Below are 21587 nucleotides of genomic sequence, written 5' to 3'. Positions count from 1 at the left end.
TACCGTACCGTAATTTGTCTCCTCGATATCATTGAATATTATGGGAAACATCAGAATATTTTCTTTTAGAATGATCATTACACACGTCACTTGTTGTTCAGCGACTAATTGTTTATTTCAGATGTTGCAAGTTGCATTTTATGTTAATTTGATTACTTAGAAGTGCGAGTGGATTGAAAATGGCGAATTAGTCGAACACTATAGGCTGAGTGTTTCTATATCGCCCGATTAATTTGTATCCAGACCCAGCTCGATTGCACTTGCATACGGTAATGCTGAACGTCGATTTTGTTAACAAGCTGCACTGCAGCTGCGCCACGTCACGATGACTCGCGAATTTATGATTATTTAATGCAGCCACGAGCAAAATGCGCCATCGCTTGCGATAATTTCATTTAGCCGTTAATGACCTGGATAATGTTGGACGATAGTAAATAAATTTCGACACGCTGGACATCTGTAATTGACGCGTAAACCAGAATACCTTGTTAGCACTATCAAAATTATTATCAAGCCAGTCCGCGGGTTCGAAAAAGTCATTTTTTTTCTACATAAGACGAGCGGAAAAGTGTAGGTTCAAAGAGGCTCTGCTGTTTCCTGTGACAAAGAAATACCTGATCCATTTCAAGAGACGTAAAGAAAAATTCAACGAAAGGTTTTTACAAGTACCTACTTATTCCGGCGTATTGGAATTAGAAAATCGAGACTGAAGTAAAATGAAACGAAGTCTCCTCACGGTCAAGACGGTAAAGACGATCCGATCTCCGGGATCAATTTTCGAGAGACTCGCAAAGCGATTTCGACATGGACCAAGAATACACTCGAGCGTGTATCTGCGCGACGTATCTCCGCGCTCCCGAACCAGTCCCGGCGACCTTAATACGCGTAGACGATGTCCTCGCGGGGTATCCTTGAATTGTACGGATACGACCGCGAGAGAATCTCTCCCTCTCTCTCTCTCTTTCTCTCGTCCCGACAATGCTCGCGCCGCGAGACTCTGTCTCTTTCTCATAATCCTCATCGTCGAAGTCGGACCGCGATGCACAAGTCGGTCGCCGCGCCTTATCCGCGATTCTCATCCTTGGCCCAGCTTTATCTTCCGACTTTGACCTCCTCGCCGCCGACGCGACATATCGCGTTGCACCCGCGAAATTACATGGAATTAATTGGCTTAACGCTTAAACCCGAAAGTGCAGGAGTGCGTTCTCCGCCGCCGACGATGATACGGGGAAAATTAGTAACCTGTTGTTTGCCGTCTCCGTGTTTGCTGCAGTTTCACAGGGGAACTCGGCTGCTTGCGCTGCAACTTGGAGTACTTAGCGAGCGTGGCAGCGTGCATGGAGAGAAACCGAAGGTCGAACTAAATTAAATTTAACGGGGCGATTGTGCAAATGAATGCTCTAGCGAGGAATCCTCGAGGGCAGATTTATCTCTAGCTTACATTATCTTTAAAATGACACGGGAAATGTGCTTTAAATGAATAAAAAAGCGAGAGAGACAGAATAAACACCAAGTAACTAATAAACAGTCTAAAATATTTCATAGTTCAGATTATGGAAAATGATTATTTTTTTGTATATTGCAGTATTTAATATATGTATTAAAAAAGTATCGTTAAATGTGATAATTTAATTAATCATATTATTGTTCGAAATAACTGTTGCCAGCTTTTTTTTTCCTTGAGATAACTTATTATACAGAGGCAAAGGTATTACTCGGTTTATTTAATGCTCATAATAAATGTATGACGGCTTCGGAAATATTTACGACGTTACCGCGGATGGCGAAGGTTTCTTTTTATTATTGTGCGGCGAAATTGCGGTGATCCGCAACGATTGCCGAAGAACCGTATTAAATGGTTAATGAATTCGACGGCAGCGGTTCGGCACTCGCCACGTATCGGTGTGCGCAAGCACACCAATCGATTGTCGCGTGACGTCATTCACAGAGAACCGGCACTCGTCTTCAACTTTGGCCTTTCGACGCCCCGATATTCGATTCATGGCTTGTCTACACGTGTCGGCTGAATAATTGCGTTTTTACGAAGTCAATTAAATCGAGAAGCCGTGAAGTGTTACTAAATAAAATAAATTACACACGGTAGCCCGATTCCGTTTCTCGGCACGTTGTATAATTATACGATCTGTAGCAATTAAATGTTTCACGGTTAATGATGCATTTATTTTAGAATAGCATTTATATATTACTTTGCAATTTTGTTCATTTACAATTATATATTTTGTTAAAATCTTGTGATTATATTTGCTTCTGTCATAATTATATCACATAATATTTAAATATTGTATATTTTTACTTTATAACATTTTTAAATGTTGTATAATTTATAAATTTGTTTTTGGAAATGCTCATTGACAAACTTGGTTACAGTAACAATATTTTTCTTGAGCGAGTATCCGGCAAGGATAGTTCTCGAGAAAGTTGGCATTACATCGGTTTGCACGTTTGTACGAACTTTGGTTTCCTACTTACATATCCGCGGAAGTTCTAGCATTTAACGACGTCTGACTGATAATATTACGCTGGAAAATTGCGGAAAGTCGAATATCGACGTTATTAACGATCGCGTTGCGTGTAATATAATGTGTAAATTTTGCTTAAAAAATTAACGCAGTGTTAAACAAGCACACTAATCAGAATTGTAAAGAATGCCTTTGTCGTTATAATTAGAATTGTAAAGAATGCCTTTGAATTTAGCAACAGATATTAGAAGCTAAAATTTATCTTTAAATTCTTCATTTCTAATTTAATCGCTTGTTTACCAATTGTGTTACATATACATGTTGTCGCATTAGAATGAACGCAGAGCTGCAGTACATGTGCTTCTAACGGTAATCAATAATCGCAATAATCACAATAATAATGGTAATCACGCTATTGGAATGTAGGTATCAGGCTTTATCATCGAATAATTGATAGGCTAACAGTTTACATCGCAGAGATATAGGATATTGTAGGGTAGAAAATTTGAGGATTTATGAGCTAATGCACCCGTCATGTATCTATATCGATCCCAAAGATTGAGAAGGGAAGCAAAAAATGAATCGATCCTTCGTTGGGAACTATTCTTTACGCGCAACAGCAACAAATGTGCATCGATCACGGCGTTTCAATAACGATTTCATAATTAAATACAATGCCGCGCCGAGTGTGAAGAAACATCTCGCGTGCTAAGCTTTGTTCGTCGCGAGGCCCCATCCGCTCGACGCGGCTCTCCAATCAGATCGCCGCGAACGCGCTCAGATACTGCGCCCATCTCTTCTCAGCATGCGTGAGTACGAGCGAGGCGCGTTTAACCTACATAAAGTGGAATCGTGATTGGGCGAAGTAAATGGCGAACGATCTCTTCGGATAATCGATATGCAAGCACGGTATCGCTCTTCTCGCCGCGCACGGAGAAAGCCGGTTTCGTTTATTCGTTCGTTCGTTTGCAAAAAAAAAAAAAAAAAGAACAGGCTATTCCGACGCGTGTAGCTAGAGCGCTGTAACGATTTACACGCGCGATCCCTTGGCTTCGCGCACGCACGTTGGGCAATCTCGCTGAAAGTTTGATAACCTTTTTTTTTATTAAGCGATCCCCGAATTGATACGGTGCGAATGTTGAAAAATGCATAACGCAAAGCTAAGGGATAAATCTGAACGAATGGGGGGATTAAAGGGAATCAACGTAGCTTACTCGTGCTCCCACGATTATGAACTATTGAAGTATAACGCTTTGGCATTATCCTATCAACGGTGTGATTCATGCTGCTCTCCTATTAACACTGTATATAACGCTCTTAACGTATCTGTAGCTCTAAGAATTGCAGCGCAATTTTTGCAAATGTAGAACACAAATCACAGATATATAATCGCATGTCAGAAATCATATTGATTGCTAACGTATATAGAAATATAAATTGAACGATTTATCGGAAAGATTTGTATAAAGGTCTAAATATTGCAGAGTGTAAGATTCTGTAATATCAGAAATTTTATGTGAAAAGTAATAGCCTATTTCAAACTTGATTTCAAATTGATTTACTGTCATATGAATATAGGAAAAATTATTTTAAAAATATATATACGAATCATGTATGAATATACTCTTTACTCCTTATTACGAAGGCTCTGAAATTCACTGTCCAAAAATATCTTTTATAACGGGACGGCGCGCGGCGCGATCGTACTAGCGCTTTACAAGGCAATATTGAAAATTAGAAGTAGAGGACGATCAGTTAGGAAAGTGCACACGCTGCTCTTTTGTTCACAGGGTATTATCAGCCGGCTGGTCCACTGATACAGCACCCACCGCCACCACCACCAACCTTACCGCCCATTAAGGGCCCACCTCCGGAACCGACACCCACGCCTCCCCAAAACTCAGAGGGTTCAGACGACCTGGTCGCCACTTCCACGACTTCGGGAGGCACAAGCAGCACGGGTATGTTACTGATAATCAATGCTAATTAAAGATATATCGCAATCAGAGAGAAGAGAGACCTTTTCTATCATGTCTTTTTTTTACAAAACAATATTGTTGAGATATTCTACAAGCTTTCGCATTAACAATTGCAATATTTTTTAAATTTTTACATAAAAAGTTACAATAACTTTTTTATAATTTAATATATTTTCTCAATCTCTTCGTGTATCAATTTTCAATTCTTAATTCCCAATTCTCAATTCCCAATTCTCAATTCTCAGTTCTCAATTTTTAATTCTCAATTCCCAATTCTCAATTCTCAATTCTCAATTCCCAATTCTCAATTCTCAGTTCTCAATTTTTAATTCTCAATTCTCAATTCTCAATTCCCAATTCCCAATTCTCAATTCCCAATTCTCAATTCTCAATTCCCAATTCTTTATTCTCAATTCCCAATTTTCTATTCTTAATTCCCAATTCTCAATTCTCAATTCTCAATTCTCACAATAACTTGATAAGGCTAACAATAAGTTGAGATCGTAATTTCTGTTAAGATTAAACAAATCTTGAATTCTTTTAGAATTTATTTCTTGCAAAAGTTTTTCTTTCTCGATAAATATATTGATATTTTCAAGTAATTTTTTGCTAGAAAAAGCTGCACGTTATATAAGATAGTTGATGTACGATTGACGTCTATCTTTTTTAGGGCAATCTCCGCAATTTCATATATCAGACAGTTTTGCTCTCTTGATTTATCAGATAGATTTGCCACTGAAGCAAATGTCGTCATACGTCTCGCTAGGGCAATGTATCACTAGACATATATATCAGATCTCGCATTTACATTAATGATTTTATCGTGCAGCGCTCAACATAACATGGTTATCTATACTGGAAATGCATTAATGAGTGGCCGTGCAGGTGCATATTAAGATTGCACATAAGTGGTGCATGAAGGAAAACGTCGGAAAAAAAAGATCGTACCTAGCTCGACCTTCCATTCCTTCGTTTTCTTTTATTTCGCGTTTCTAGAATTTTTTTTCGCGTTCTACTTATGTTCCGTCAGCAATTTTTGGATTCTTTTTTCGTGAATTTCAGCGAAATGAGTCGCGTTACGGAAATTCATGAAAATTCGCTGACGATGAAATGGGATATTCCTGTGTGACGTCGCGCGATCTTAATGGAAATTTTTTTTTCTGCGTGCCAGAAATAGATTATGAATTCATATACGTAAAACAAATGTCCTGACTAACTGACTGACTGACTCATCAACGCCCAGCCCAAACCCACAAACCTAGAAACATGAAATTCGGGGAGTATATTCTTTCCATGACGTAAGCAATAACAATAAGAAGGAATTTTTAGAAATTCGACCTCTAAGGAGGTGAAAAGGGGTAAAATGTGTTTTCACGGATTCCTCAATATCTCCTAGGTCCGATGAGATATCGATTTGGTTTTTGATTCAAAGTAGTTACGTACCGTAGCGAAGCACGGGTATCAAGCTAGTGTGTTATAAAAGCGGGACGCCGCATTAAAATGCAAAAAGTGATGTGCATTAGTGGTTTTTAAATAGGACAAAAACGTCGGGGTCGGTTTAAGATTGAACCATGAGAGCGTGTATTCTAAGTTTTTTACGCGGTGCAAATAGTATGTCGCGCTACGATATTAGCGTGTTATAAGCGACTTTAAATCATGCGGTGCATTGACGTGAGCGCAGGGATCTAATAGCGCGAGCACTCACGGGTTTAATTGGACGGAGATATCAGCCTCTTCGATAATATATAGCGCTCGCTACCTTCGAGCGCTATATTATCAAGCTGTCGATTATAGCACGTCAGTGCCAAGATTGTCCTTCGGTACTGATAACTTCGGTACTATCGGAGTCAAATATGTAATATAAGCTTGGGAGTGATCATTCTTTAGATAGAGCAGCTCTTTCGGCGGAGATCGATACTGCGCATATAACTAAATTACTATGTCATATCGTACAACTTTTTCAGTCACATATCACTTCACTGGATTTTTAAGCAACTACTACTATTTGCCTGAAATTATCAGCTTAATATCTTTTACTCTTTGTTTTGGAGATTTAAGGGCCACTTCGACCAACGCCGATTAACTTTAATCGACGATTAACTCAATCAGTAGTGTCGCCAACAACAAGATATTTATCGTTGTGTATGTCGTTCTTAACCAATCTTTTCAAATATTATACTACTTCTCTTTAATTTGAATAAAGGTGTTTCGATTTTTATTTAAAATATCTACGAAAACGTGTTTATGTATATAACATGGATAGAATTATTAATTTTTTATTATTTGATGAATACGAGGGTTATGATCTTCCAATAAGAAGGAATCGACGAAAACCACGTATAATCAGGCCACGTATAAATTATTTAGACATTTTTGATGATTAAATTGTTGTATTAAATATTTATACATACCGATTAGTTTTATGTTGTAATTCAACATAAATTTTTTCTAATATCATGTTAAAGTTTTCCTTTGATATTGCAAATCTTCTTTTAAAATAATCATCATCAAAAATCCTAAATCTCCAAATCTTTTGCGATATTTAAATGTTAATTAATAACGTTCTCTTTTAGCAAAGTAACGCGCGTAAATTATCTAGCGATATCCCTTGGCGTCTCGTGAAGTGCGGCGTCCATCGTAATTATCAAACGAATATTCAAGGCTTATTCGTTGTTTTGCGAAACCGATCATTGTGCATTCGATGGGGGATACGCATGGGATGAATGAACGGTCGTTTGTTACAGGTGGAGGCTTTTATAGGACATATTGCCCGCAGTACTACGGCACGCCGCCGCAGTATCCGGATCTGTGTTATCCGCCGACGTATTCTCATCCTCACGCTCATCCGCCGCATTACTACAAATACCCGCCCACTTACAGGAGGTAAGAGATTTATTCGCGTTCGACGCTTTGCATGATGACGCGAGCACGCGAGCAAGAAGGGGGGGGCCGAGGGATGTATACCACTTTGAAGAACGGCATATGCGCCGCCGTTCCGTTGTTGTCGTAACATTATCGAGCATCTGTTTGCGTTAAGTGGCACGTTAATCCTACGGCTTATAATTATTATGTAATGGTTGTAAACATATCGTTGCGTAAGAGTGTCATACAAGCCTTTCAGAAACCAATCTCCACTGTTAATTTCTTACTAGAGCATATGATTAGCTTATTATTTCATCAATTTTTTTTCCTACTTTTTATTTCACGGAATCGATCAGTTTCATCTCCGCGAGGCTCACATGTAAAAAGCGACAGGAGCTGTTCTACTAAAACGTTATCGTCGTCACGTTTTCCTGTCGTGGTGATAACTCGCTTCTCTGAATTGGTGTTTGCAGAATTTATAAATGTTCACAATGCGGTTTGTGTGAATGTTCACAAGGCGGTTTATAAATGTTAAGTATATATGTTTGAATTGCACGGTGTTTATGTATAATAGATAAAGCCGACTGTGTTGTACCTTGCATTAAACATGGTCGTTGGTTTCCCGTTTCGTAGTACGAGAATTGTTTTTGCTCACGTTTACAACTAACCGTGCGCGGTTTTAAACTAGCTTTGACGAAAGAGATATAGGCATTGTTGGAAAAGCAACTCATCACATAAAATTCCAGTTTTAGACTGTGTTTTTAGACTTTCCGTTATGAAATAAATCGGTTACATGATATTGACAAAATCATTCGGTATTGCAGGTTGCATTATCCAGATTGTTTGAAAGAAGCGTGTAAATTTAGTTGTTCCGTTTTGCATACATGTACGATTTTTGCACATTGCTATTTTTTTAAACGTTATTATAGTATTCCGGAGTTTTAATAACAAAAGTATCTATAAACATTTTAGTAAACCAACAGACTATCCTGGTACATTGCAATACATTTGGGTCACAGATGGTGCTAACTTTCCGAAACCGTCGTTATCACGTTTTTAATGAAGAAGTGAAAGTTACAACTAGAGCGTGTCAAAGTTGGTTTTTGCCGCTAAAGTCGCGGAAATTAAATGGCAGATTTTAACGCACACAGTAACTTTTTAATTACTTGATATTGCTGTAAAAAAACATTTCAATTTTATGCATTTCTGGAACTAAACCGCAAATTTTTGTTATAATTGCGTTAGTTTTCAGTTAGAGCTATTTAATTTGCTTAAATTGATATTTAATTCATGATAAAATCCATACGTACAATCTCTTCCAATCTGTACGAATCTGACATTATTATTATAGTGCCACGATATTGTCGTTACAGAAAAATTCGTTTCAAATTGATTGACGAGTGTATCGATCAAGAGAATTATGCAGGCGACCTGAATGCAGGCAACCTGAATATTTCTTTCGACTGTAGATTTAGTATTCTTGCCGCCGATATGACTCAAGTTTGTTAAGTATCTCCGTGCATGATATCGTCCTTTTTCTTCTAATAGCTTTCGTCTCATTATCTACACACGGTAAGAGCTGATAAGGGCAAACCGGATATTCGACTCGCACGGGATATTCATATTTGCTTTTCGATTATCAATGCATTTCGTAACGGAGGGTATCTTTTCAGGCAATACTATGGCTATCAAGAGACCGGTGGAGGTGGCGGGCCGCCGCCGGGCAGCGGAGCCGCCGGAGGTGGCCCTGGAGTCGTTGATTACCAACCACCTCCGCCACCACCCGGCGAATATCCGCTACCACCCTATTACGGGGGATATCCTCCGCCCCCCCATCCGCCACCGCCACCTCCTCCGAATCCGGCATATCTGCATTCTCAGGGAAGACCTTTCGTAGACCGTAAGTATTGTCATTTACTAAAGAGAGCTGTGCGTGACGTTGCGCCGCGAGGAAAATTCAGAAATTCCAATTCTCGTTCCTGTTCTGTTCTCCCTCTCCCACGTTCACCTAGATTTTCTTTTGGAATTTATTTGGTTAGATAAAAAGTCGCTCCGACAAATATGATATGAGCGGACATGCACTTTTTCAGAACAAAAACTTCTGCTTTTAAATTTAATAAAATTTAAATACGTGTTTCGAATAACACGCTGATATGTTCCTTCTTTTGTTCGGAAGAATTAATTTTTAAAAGGAAGATAGGCAGAAACGTGCTCGTCTTTTTAAATTATTCTCCGAAGCGTATAATCCGCTTCTAATGCAAATTAATATTTATTAAAAATTGCCGCGCGTATGTTTTGAGAGGATATTGATTTGCGGATCGCCGCAAATTATGCTGCCACTAAAAAATTTAAGATTATATCGCGAGAAAATGATAGGATAATATTGCATGCTCTCAATCGCTGTTGGATGATGAAATTATTTATCGGATAGAGAATTTTTAGGATTACAATCAATTCTTCCTACGAAATCCAATGGTTTTTCATTAAATAGTCAATACGTATTAATCCTCAGCTTTTCAAGTTGTATTCTTGCTACATTTTCGGACGTGCATTATTTAATGTCTCAAATAACTGAATATGGTTTCAATTCTCTTTTCTTTTTCCGCCTTCATGCTGTAGTTATATTTTCGGTCTCCATAGAAAAAAAATTTCTAAAATTTCAAGGATTCCCAGGATCACCCACGGCACGACCCTTTTGAAATTTTATCTCTCGGTTAAGACTGCAATGCTGCGGCTTCCTTTTCTTTCGCGAAAATCTGAAAATGAACAGGAAAGTACTTCGAGAATCTAAAAATTATTGTAGGGCCCATTTCGTTCGATTTCCAAGGCGTCCGAGTCCTAAAGGCCCGTTCTTCAACAAAGTATTAGCTTACCAGAAAACAAAGTGACATTTTAAGCCGACAGAGAGCTAAAATAACCGAAAACTGTAATGCGTCCAGTCTTATCAGAAAGGAACTGTCCATACATACGGCCATTTCCGTGCAATGTTATATATACGTGATTAAAAATTACTTTCCATTTTTATTCATGCCGAAGAAAACAAAAAAAAACCGTGACTTTTGCTGAGGATAAAAAAAAATTATTAACGTTTGCAGTAAGTCGACTTATTTCTTCATCCAAATATTCCTTATACTCCCGTAGCTAAGCATGACGACATATTCTTTCTCTTAGCGATAAACGACATTATGATTTTTTACTTGCCTACTATATTCCATATAAATTCCATTCCGATGTAACGTATTGTAAAAAGATGCGTTCATCGAAATTATTTTGAAATGATTAGATTCAAGATAATGCATTTTTATCCATTTTGTCTTATATTGTTTTGTTCTTTTGTCTATTCCATGTGAATTCCGCTTCGATATTCTTTTATAATGTTTATAATGTTTATAATAAGTCAAGTCGTTGCTATTCTTACTTCAACTTAATTACAAAGACGAGCAATGGAAACATCGCTAAAAGAATGAGCGATCGAGCCCTACTTTAACCCTTCATTGCTCTCGTATGAGACGAACTTTCAGTTCACATTTTATTATTTTAATTATATAGATGTGGCATAAAAGTTGCTCCGAAACTTTGTAACTTTTCACTTACAACCTTCTAGATTACATTTGTATGGTTGTTTTCCAAGACTTTGTTAGCACAATTTTACGACTTTGAAAGTGTTAACGCGTAATATAACCGAGCGCGACGTTCATGGCGAGAGCACTAACGGTCGTTTGCTGAACAAGGGCAATAGGGGTTTAAAAATTCGAATTAAATTGAATTTTATGTATTTAACCTCTTGCCTTATAATATCGAATAAAACTCGTGGTACAGATTGAACAATATGTCCATAAGAAACCAATTGCATCAATTGCATTATATATATTGAAATTTTTATCACACGATATTGTTACTTATACCAGATGATCGACAAAGGCAGATTAAGTATATTGCCAGATCGTTGTTTCTTAGCGCGTAAGCGACGTTGCGGCTGACTATACTATGGCACGCGCGGTGCCATCACAAATTAAATCGTAAGGCAAGGGGTTAATCGGGCGTCACGTGCCTCCTCATCCGAATACTCCGTTACAAACGAGAGAGGCGGCATTCGCGCATTCACCGATTTCCCGATGTTTGTTGCCGCAGCCTTTCAGGGTTGTCCATGCCCGATGCAATCGTGTCCAAAAAACGTGGATACTGGGGCCCTTATTGGTAATGGTAAGGGAGCGCCAGTGGTATCGGGGCCCGGTCTGTCATTGCCACCCAGTGCTTTGGTAGGTCCGCCCTCGCCGGCGAGGGGGCTAGCTGGACTAGCTCCCCCTCACGGTGCCAATGCCTGGGATACGGATCGCGTCCAAATCAACACTCACCGCAACCTAAATCAGAACCAATCCCCCTCGGTCCCGTCGTCGCACAATCTAGTCGGTGGGCACAGTCGCCTTCAGAACCAAGACTGTAGGAGTAAGGTATGTGTTCCACCCGCTCTCTTACACTTAATCAACGTCTTGATGACCGTCTCCGATTACCTTGATTTCCGCCCGATCTCGTGGCAAGTTGGAAAAATACAAGTTCGATCGTCACATGCGTTTAGATATATGAATGTATCAGGAATTTTGCATTTGGCGAGATGTACGCGATGCAAATACTCTCGCAAATAATTTAAATTCTTTACATATTAAATATTTTGGCAATACTACGCGTTGCAAATAAAATATCTGTTAAAACACAATATCAATCGAGCAAAGATTAAGATATTATTATTTTGCATACTCCTGAAAGTAACTTTTTAATATGATAAATAATTTTTTTTTACTTTTTTGGAAATAACTTGCGACGAAATATCGTTTCGCAAACAGCCTTTCGAGAATAACATCCTTATGAATATTTAGGTTTCATTCTTTATATACAACATGATTTTATTAGTCTGAATAACTTGTAAATTTATCGGATATTTCGATCATCGAGAGAAAATAAAACGTTTTATTTTCGTATCGATATTGTCGTGGTGTAACTGAAAAATAATCGAGTTAGCGATTGAATTAAAAAGGCCACGAGCCTTTTTCAAGGACTCGCGGATTTGTTGCGCGATAGCGTCGGAGTCGCGCACGTGTAACCCGATGAATTTCCTTTCTGCCATCCCTGCAGGACGAGCAGAATTGTACGGAGGATACGTTGAGGAAATGCGGTTGTCAGAACGCGTGCACGTCCACTTGCGAGGTCAAGATGGAAACGCTATCGCCCACTGAGAAACTGTCCGTCGCGGCGAGCTGTCCCAGCAGCAAGTATCACAATTTCAAGCTGGAGAACAACAACGTCAAATGCGAGTCCTGCAGTATGGAGATCGACGGGCTGCCGTGCGTCGCCAATTGCAACGTCGTCAAGTGCGAGTCGGATTACAAGTGCGACATCATGAAGTGCGAGCAGTGCATGAAGGAGGGACAGATAGCGATACTGGAGATGGATAAGGATTCCGGTATCGTGCTGGACGACAAGCTTGACGGCGATCCCGACGTGAAGGAGGAACTGGACGTGGTGGTGATCGACAGTGACGAGAGCTGGAAAAAGCCCGATTACGAGTCGACCGTGCAAGAAACTGTCGACGATAAAGAGGAAGAGGAGGAGAAGGGGAGAGAAGTGGAGGAGGAAGTCGTGCAGGGACCGATCGCGACCAAGGTCGAGGCCGGAGCTGAGATCGAGGAACAGCCCAAGTGCCAAAAAGTGACCAAGAGGAAGCTCTCGCTCGACAGCTTATCGGACAGCAGGAAGAAGAGGAAACTGAGCAAGAGGGCCCTGTCGGTGGGCTCGTCCCAGGATGCAAATAACGAGGAATCGGTCAATGTCATCGCGCCGATCGAGCCGCTAACTCCGAGTAAAGCCGATAGCGTGAGAGTCGAGACGACGATCGTCCCGAAGAAGAAGCAAGCGAAGAAGGACGCAGGGTCACGGGGTCAAAAGCGCAAGGCGGAGGCGCCGAATGCGAACGAAAGCGCGACTAAGAAAGTGAAGAGCGTCAAGCAGAGCATCGTGAATTGCTTGAAACGGACCGCCAGCGATATCTCGATAATGGAGACTATCGACGATGTGATACAGCAGAGTCTTCAGATGACGCAGAAGAAAGACCGCAAGAGCAAGAACTGCGAGCGCGTGGAGAAGAAGAAGAAGAGCGTCAAAGAGGAATCGTTACCGGCGGCGAAAAGGCCCGCGAAGAAGATCGATCAGGTGAAGGAGCAGGCTATTGAGAAGGTGTCCAAAGCGATTTCGAAGAACGGCCAAGCGAAAAGCAAAGCGGACGCGAAACCGAAACCGAAGGCCTCGCAGGACGGTAAAGTCAAGGTTGGTAAGGGCAAAATTGGCAAAATCGTGGAAACGAAGGCGCAGGATGTAAAACCGAGGGCGCAGGACTCGAAAGCGCGGGACGGCTCGAAGAAGCGCGATAACGTGTCGAAGACCAAAGCGAGTGACCTCAGCGAAGATCCGAAAAAGTCGGCGGTAATTAAGAAGAAGCGGAAGAGCGCGAAAAAGATACCAAACGTCAAGAAGTCGGGCTGCAAAGTGGAGAATTCCTCGCTTGGAAATGAGAGCCTGACGTTAACGAGAAAAACGTTCCTGAAACCGAAGTGGAACAACGGATGGAGCTGGGAGGGGGAGCCCTTTGAAGCCAAAGTTTATCTAACGGTAAGAATAATTAAACCTTGATATACTTCCGGAGATTTATTCGAACCTTGGTTGAATTAATTGAGGAACCAGATTTCTATTATCACATAGCGATAATAAGACAAGAGAAAACTATGCTGAATTATAAAGCAATAACAAACACATCTAGATTTTTTATTGTCTTCTGCTGTGACTTGTTATTGTTATCTATCTATTGTTATTATATCTCGATTAGTTTAGAAAAATCTAATTGATAAAATTTGTACACGATCTCTACGGTTAGCTTGATAATTTCTAGTGTAAATAGTGCAATGAAGAAAAAATTCGTTCGAGTTGTCTGTATAATTGTTCTTTTAAAATCGTGCGAAGTTTGCAGAATTATTATATGTTATTTGATTAAATTAATGTAATATGATTAAATGTGTGCGCCGTTTATTTCAGGATAAATTCAAAATAATTTAGATTCACGTCTGAGTGTGTTACGACCACAAACGGGTCGGCACGTTTTACGCGAAATTTTATACAGTAGTTAATTACCATGTGATGATGCTACTATTGACTCGACTCTAGATATATCGTCTGACAATAATCTATTGATAGAATCTGATTGAATTTTAAAATCTATCACCTTAGAATGAAGAAACGGCCATACGGCGATGTTACGCGAGTATGAGTCACGAGAGCGGCGACGTATTGCGGCCTCGGGACTGCGTGTTGCTGAAGAGCGGTACGCGAAAGGGTGACTTGCCGTATGTAGCGAAGATAGCGGCGCTGTGGGAGAATCCGGACGACGGTAGATATCCTCTGTCGCGAAAAACGCAAAAACTCTCTTCTCTAGATTTGATGAGTTAACATCCACGCTGTTCTGCATTTAGGTGAGATGATGTTCTCCTTGCTGTGGTACTATAGACCTGAGCATACGGAACAGGGTCGGACGCCACACGACAGCGAGGACGAGGTATTTGCCTCGCGTCATCGGGACGCAAACAGCGTCGCTTGCATAGAGGACAAGTGTTACATCCTGACGTTTAACGAATACTGTCGGTGAGTAATTCTTTCTATTGTGATACGAAATTTAGTTGAATGTATATATATTATTTATAGTTCCCAAAATCAGTCGCAAATTATATCACCAATTAGAACAACTTATACTTTTTCATTTAAATCTTTTGATTCTGAATCAAGCCTTTTATAAACAAATACATGACAGGAAAGTCGGGACTGAATCTGCTTATTATGAATCGATCGCTTCTACGGAGCCACGTATCACGCCAAATTTAGTTTAATATGTTTTACGAATATAGATTTTTAGAAAAGATTTTTAATACTTTTTACAGATTGGCAATCCATTTGTGTAATCAAATTTAATGACATATTCATGATTGATCGTGAAATAATTGACGTAAAAGCTTTTTGGTGGATGTTTTTTAAATCTCTGCTAGAGTGATGAGCTAATATAGAAGTTTATTACATGTAAATTTTGATTGTCCACGAAATTAATATTGAAAGAGGTAACGTAACTTCCTTAACCAAGCAAGATCGGATTACCTGCATATCGTTTTTATGTGACAGGTATCGTAAAAACTTACGGAGGATCGAAGAGGGTTTAGAAAATCCTGGCTTAATAGTTCCGCCAGGGGACCAAGTGTATCCAAGGGAGAATCGGCAGCCTCCTATACCAGTGCCATCAGACATGGTGCTTTTCTGCCGACGTGTTTACGACTATCGCGGGAAGAAACTTGTGAAGAACCCCGGATGACTCGAATTCCTGTAAGATGCAAACCGAGGAAGCTTAGGTCACACATTGAAACTGGCCGCAGGTCTCCTTTCAAGCGTAATCGCGTCGCTGTTGATCGATTTGTCTTGATTTCGAAGGGTGACGAGATTCGATTGTTTTTTTTTTTAAACGAATTATCGATTCCGCGAGCACACGCAGCCTCTACTTCTTCGTCACGTTGCGTTTTACCGGTTTGCTAGAAGAACAGCTTTTGCGTGGAGAAACATTCGGTTCTATCCATATAACTGTTAAAAGAAAGTGAAGAAAGTAGACGTGCTCGAATCGTTTCAAGAACAATCGGATCTCCTTCTACCCTTAAACGTAGGAAGATTCTTAGAACATCGCGTTAAAGAAGATTCGCAGAAAAAAAAAGAATGGCACGTCATGTATATCCTCGTATATATTGTAAGACTTACATTTATCGCGCCGCTTATATTAATCGGTCTTTCTATTCTACTCGATACCACAGAAATCATGATGAATCGTTCATTAATTCTGGTGATAGGTGTTGCGTGGAATTCATGTCGGCGGATCGGACGCCAGAAAGCGCGCGCCGAACGTTCGGGTCGAAACATATAGATCAATTACAAATTCCGAACGATATTTTTCCATGGATGGCATTATCCGCATGTTCCTCTCGCGGGCGATCGCAAACTTTCGCCCCCTCCCCCCGTGCTCTCCATTTTCCGCCGACACGAACGAAACCAATACAATCTCGATAACGTGTATAAGATGTTTCTAGGCGAGTTAGTGGAATTTGACAATTTTATAGAGAGAATCATATTTTTTGTGAGATAGCATTTTACACAACACTTAAATGGATATTTTTCACATAGGAGATAACAAATGCACGACGTCGTAATGTCGTGCGTCATGGCGCCTTAACTTGAAGGGAACCTACGAACAGTTTCAAAGATAAGGAATCAAAAGCAGGGACGAAATTGCGATTATTTAGCGAAAACACAGCGTTATATATATGTATAAGTGCTCTCCGATTAGGCCCGAGCGCCTGATGCGAGGGGCGAACATCAAGCGTGTGCGACATTACACTTCCATTGTCCCATGGTGTGTTTGCATCTGTCTCGGGGACGCGACTTCTCCCCGAAATTCGATCCGCGCACATATGTCATCTTCGTCAATGTAATCATTGTAATGCATTTTTACGAACAGTGCCGAAGAACAAAAATCCAAGACTGGAAGTGGCTCGATTCATATCGAAGAATTTTTAATTTACTGCTTTTAAACAACATCTTTTATAGATATCTTGGCATTATGATCTGTTGTTAACAAGTATCACGGTACTCTAGAATATTTTGCATTCCGATCTTGGAAAAATTAAGTACTGACATAAAATTATATTTTTTACACTAGTTTAAATCTTTGCTGTATTTAGCAAACAATCATGTTAATAAGAAGATTCGTAGATCGAGCCATTTTCATATAATAGGCCGCGTATATTTAATAAGGAGATCTTTATTTGCTCGTTTTTTTAATACAATAATGACTCCTTCCAAGAATGCAGGAGACATAGACATTTTAATTGTCAGGGACGTTTGTGTTTTGACCTGTCACGCACCGCGAGTCGCGCTTCTACATGCAGTTTTGATTTCTACATATACATATATGTATGGTTATTCTTTTTATTTTTATTCGTAACGATCTCTAAGATCTATAATGAGAGAGAATTGTAGTTGTATATTATCGCCTGTAACTTAGGTATATATGTATATATATGAATATATATATACATATACATATAATTTTGATTCATAAAGAATCCACATTTTAGCGATTAGTCAATACTCGCGGTAGAATGCCAAAAACAACCAAAACATATTCACGAATCACGCGAAACTTTTTTCAATACAAATTATTAATATTATCGCGACGTACCAAAATTTATCATGAGATCATCGATAAGTAATTTCTATGGGAATTCCTCGAACCGTGTTAATTTTATTTACATTTGTTGAGTGTAGCCGGGCGTTTTGTTGGAAATCATATTATTTAAATTTAATATATTAATATGGTTATTATTTAATATCTAATATATTGGATATAGGTATTAAGTTATTTTGCGAAAGAATAGTAAGGAATAGACGAGTAGAAGAGAGCGCGCGCGTGTTTACGGCTGTATGTATATGTATGCATGGGAGGGTAGAGAAAGAAACGAGAAGAGAGGACAAACGGCGAGCACTGTTATAAATGAGCGAGTAAATCGAAAACACGGTAGAAAGAAAAAGGGAGACAGAGAGAAAGAGTGAGAATGAGAGCAATGTGGGACGATGATGACAGATCATATTTATGAGAAATTTCGCGATACCAAAACATTCTTTCACGTGCAAAATCTTTTCCTTGCGATTCGAAGTGCGTCTCATAAATGTATCCGGATGATCCTCGATGAGATGCGCTCGACGTATTTCATAAGGAATCGACTTAGTCTTACGTAAACACCGTGAAAACACAAACGCAGTGGGTTTCGACGAGCGCCGCTCCAAATTGAGTGCTGAAAAACGCTCCGAGTCCTTACGCAAACGCACTTCCTCTTTACCTCCGTGCACATATCGGGACCGAGAGGCATAGACGTCCCCGTCTATCACGTCTAACACGAAAATTCCAAAGAGACAGCCCCGTAAGGGCCGCGAATCGCGACGCTCGTCGACAATCCACCGGATTTCTTGCGTAATCTTTTTATAGATAGTTTTATATTCCTTTTTAACGCGCAAAGAGGAGATTAAGAGAAAAGTGGTACGAAAGTGCGGAAGATAGTTTTTTCTACGGGAAAGAAGACGATACAGGTAGCGAGAACCGGGGAGAAACGGCGATGCAGGCGGAACAATAAGACATGCCGGAGAAATATCAAGAGAGGGGCGGGAGATTGAGAGAAAACGGGGAGAGTTATACACTTGTGCGCGACTGTGTAGTGTCGCCGAAGCGAGGCGTACTCGTGGAGATCATTGGAACGAAGCAGGCGGGCCGAGCGCCTGTGTAAATATTGTGTATTCGCGTATGTGTAATACCTAAATGAAAATGGAGAAGAAGGAGAAGGGAGAAAGAAAGAAAGGTGAGAAGGCGCGGCTCCGTCGAGCCGCGTACGCGCACGGCGCGGTTGTAATCTTCAGGAACTTACCTACCTAACGACGGTTAACATGGGAACATTGCACACACACAATGCATATCCTCTGTTCATTTTACGTAGCCGACGAACTTTTTCCATCAAGAGCGCGAGCAGCGAGGCCCCCCCGTTCGTGAGGGCTCGCGTGGTGCGCGAGGCTTGCGCTGCCTCCACCCTCCGCCGCCCGCTCCTCGCTCCTTCCTTGCATCCGCTTTAATCAAAATGCAACAAGTGTCGGCCGTGCGCGCTCATCGAGATCGGGTACGTCGTCAGTCGCGCCGTCATATCGCTCGCTCGAGACACTACGCCGATTACGAGCGTGATTGCAAATGATTTGACTCATATTGAGTATTCGCCCAATTGTAATCGTTAATCCTTAACTGTTAAGGTATAAAGGGATCATGTATCTATATTATGATGAGATAAATAGTGATTTATACCCCCGCTGATAATAAGAGGAGAAAAAATATTAGATACATATTTTTTATTACTTTGTAGTGCGTTTTTACGCGTCCAATGAGATATTGATCATTTTATTTATGTATTATTAAAAGACACGACAATGTCTCGCGCCAAGTATATGTATACATATACACGATATACAGTTATTTCTCAAAATGAAATATTAATAGAAAGATCGGCTCGGTTTATTTTCAGGCCCGATATCGTCAGATTAATTTTACTTGAATAAATAAAATTCAGCCCAGACAATACAAACGTCTAAAAAACGTCGTGGAACTGTGAGACGTTTTGTAGATCCTTGTATTATTTGGGAGAAGAGATATATATACATATAGCAAAAGAAATATAAGTCGACTTCCCCGTGATGTATTAAAAATATGTATTTATTAAATCATTGATTATATTGACGTTGCAATAAGCACAGATACTACAGCAGCGAAGGATATTCACTCTTCGATAAAAACTGAAGAGTGAAAAATTTAGCAATTAATCGCATCCGAGATTTGTTTAAATCGCTGATGTAACAACAAATATTGAAACCGCAATATTTCTGACAGTCACGATCGAACATCGTTGTGGAAAAAAAAAGAGAATATTCCGTTTTTGACGGACTCTAGCGTGCGGACCGCGATCGTTGCCCGATCTCGAGAATGCGACCGCTATTTACGAACGATCAACCCGATGAACTTTCATTGCGCGGCGTTACGCGGTTTGCCGTGCGGATGCTCGATTTTTTTTTCTGGTTTATTTGTCTGAAAAGGAAACGCGCGATTGTACTTGTAGGCGATGCCTCGTTCTCGTAGCTGTGAGACTTGTACACCCTCCTACATCGTACGTTTTCTTTCTTTTTTATTTGTATATATAAACGTATTTAACAATATACCGCGGTACATCATGAATTACATGACATTAATGACACGAATTTTGTGAGATCACTGAATGATTTTTATATTCGAAGATAAGTTTAGCATCTTGATACTAAAATGAATGTCTGCTTTTTTTGTTCACGCTTTTGCGCGAAGGAGATAATTTTATATAGCATTTTTATAATAACTTTTGTTTATATTATTATAAAAACGTATGCATGCATTTCCCTGTATTTTCTCATATCGGTTTTTCTAATGCATATTTTTCTAATTAATATATTTTTAAAAGTATTTCATAATACTTTGAAACATCAAATATAAAATTTCAATGTATTTGTAAATGCAAATGTAAATTATATATTGCATTATATACTGATATCACATTGCATAATCTTATTGCCCGGCTTAGAATAACAAAGCATGAAGCTTAATATGGGATGGGAATATTGCAAGATATTTAATTACGTGCAACATATGTTAACTTATTATAAATTGCTCTTTTCAAGAAATAAATAGATTAAGGTTTCACGTGATCTATCAAATATTTAACTATGCATTAAATATGCATTTAAATCAACGTAGTTTTTTTTCTCTTCGCGATTATTGATTAAATGACAAGTCAAGCAGTAAGATTAGAAATGGAAAATTAATATCTTTTTCTTTTTTTAATTATCTGTACAGTTTTTAGTTTTTTATTTATCATTTACATAAAATGATAAAGTTCCAGTGACACGCGATCGATTTTGTCGATGTACTATTATTTCTATTCGTTTTCGAAATATTTGTACTTGTATCAATTTATCGTTTAAATCATGTTTAAATATATCGGAAAAGTGCGCAAGACTCGCAGGCAGACTACGTCCTTGAGAAAGCGAGGCACGCCTAGGAATTGCATGCTTGTAATTGTATATCGTTGCAGAGCGTTTTGAGCCGAGAATTGTTGGCAGAAATAAATAAGAAATCTAATTTACCAAGTGTCTTACTGTAAAGTATCTACTCCGATTATACCAATAAATGATGGATACGGGTTCGCACTATGAACGCAGAAGTGTCAAGTGATTCGACGTCATACGAACTCTGGAAGTCGCGAAACGTTCGAAAAGATATCAGTTTTCGAGAACCTATATCTATTTGTATCGTCATTACTGTAAGTGAAAGGAAGATTGTGTCCTATGATAAAAAATTTACTCCTACTCATATGCACAAGTCTTATCGTGAAAGAGCCAAAGTATTAATTTATTTTTTGCTACGAAAAATTTGCGATGATATTATCTTTTTGTTTAAGAAATCGCGTAGATTAACACGAATGAGATATTCTGTATACCGTTTAAGCTTGCCACGTCATAATTATTCGTCTTCTTTTGTCTTTCTATCATTGTATGTAATTTTATTTTGGAACCACTTTCT

At 39.4% G+C, this 21587-nt stretch overlaps 1 protein-coding gene across 2 annotated transcripts in view; it reads left to right on the top strand.

The window, feature by feature from the left end:
- Nucleotides 1-21150, top strand: part of LOC139812139 (uncharacterized) — a 118463-nt gene extending 97313 nt beyond the window's left edge. For both annotated transcript variants that reach the window (XM_071776761.1, XM_071776760.1), the window contains exons 5-12: nt 4271-4441; nt 7204-7342; nt 8995-9221; nt 11453-11772; nt 12452-13981; nt 14594-14753; nt 14836-15004; nt 15533-21150. In XM_071776761.1, the coding sequence (XP_071632862.1) occupies nt 4271-4441; nt 7204-7342; nt 8995-9221; nt 11453-11772; nt 12452-13981; nt 14594-14753; nt 14836-15004; nt 15533-15719 (2903 nt within the window). In that variant the 3' untranslated portion in view covers nt 15720-21150. The remainder of the gene's footprint in view (nt 1-4270; nt 4442-7203; nt 7343-8994; nt 9222-11452; nt 11773-12451; nt 13982-14593; nt 14754-14835; nt 15005-15532) is intronic.
- Nucleotides 21151-21587: the final 437 nt, after the last annotated feature.

The sequence above is a fragment of the Temnothorax longispinosus genome, chromosome 4 (genome assembly GCF_030848805.1).
Source record: "Temnothorax longispinosus isolate EJ_2023e chromosome 4, Tlon_JGU_v1, whole genome shotgun sequence".
Classification (NCBI taxonomy): domain Eukaryota; kingdom Metazoa; phylum Arthropoda; class Insecta; order Hymenoptera; family Formicidae; genus Temnothorax; species Temnothorax longispinosus.
This window is presented reverse-complemented; position numbering and strand designations above follow the sequence as displayed.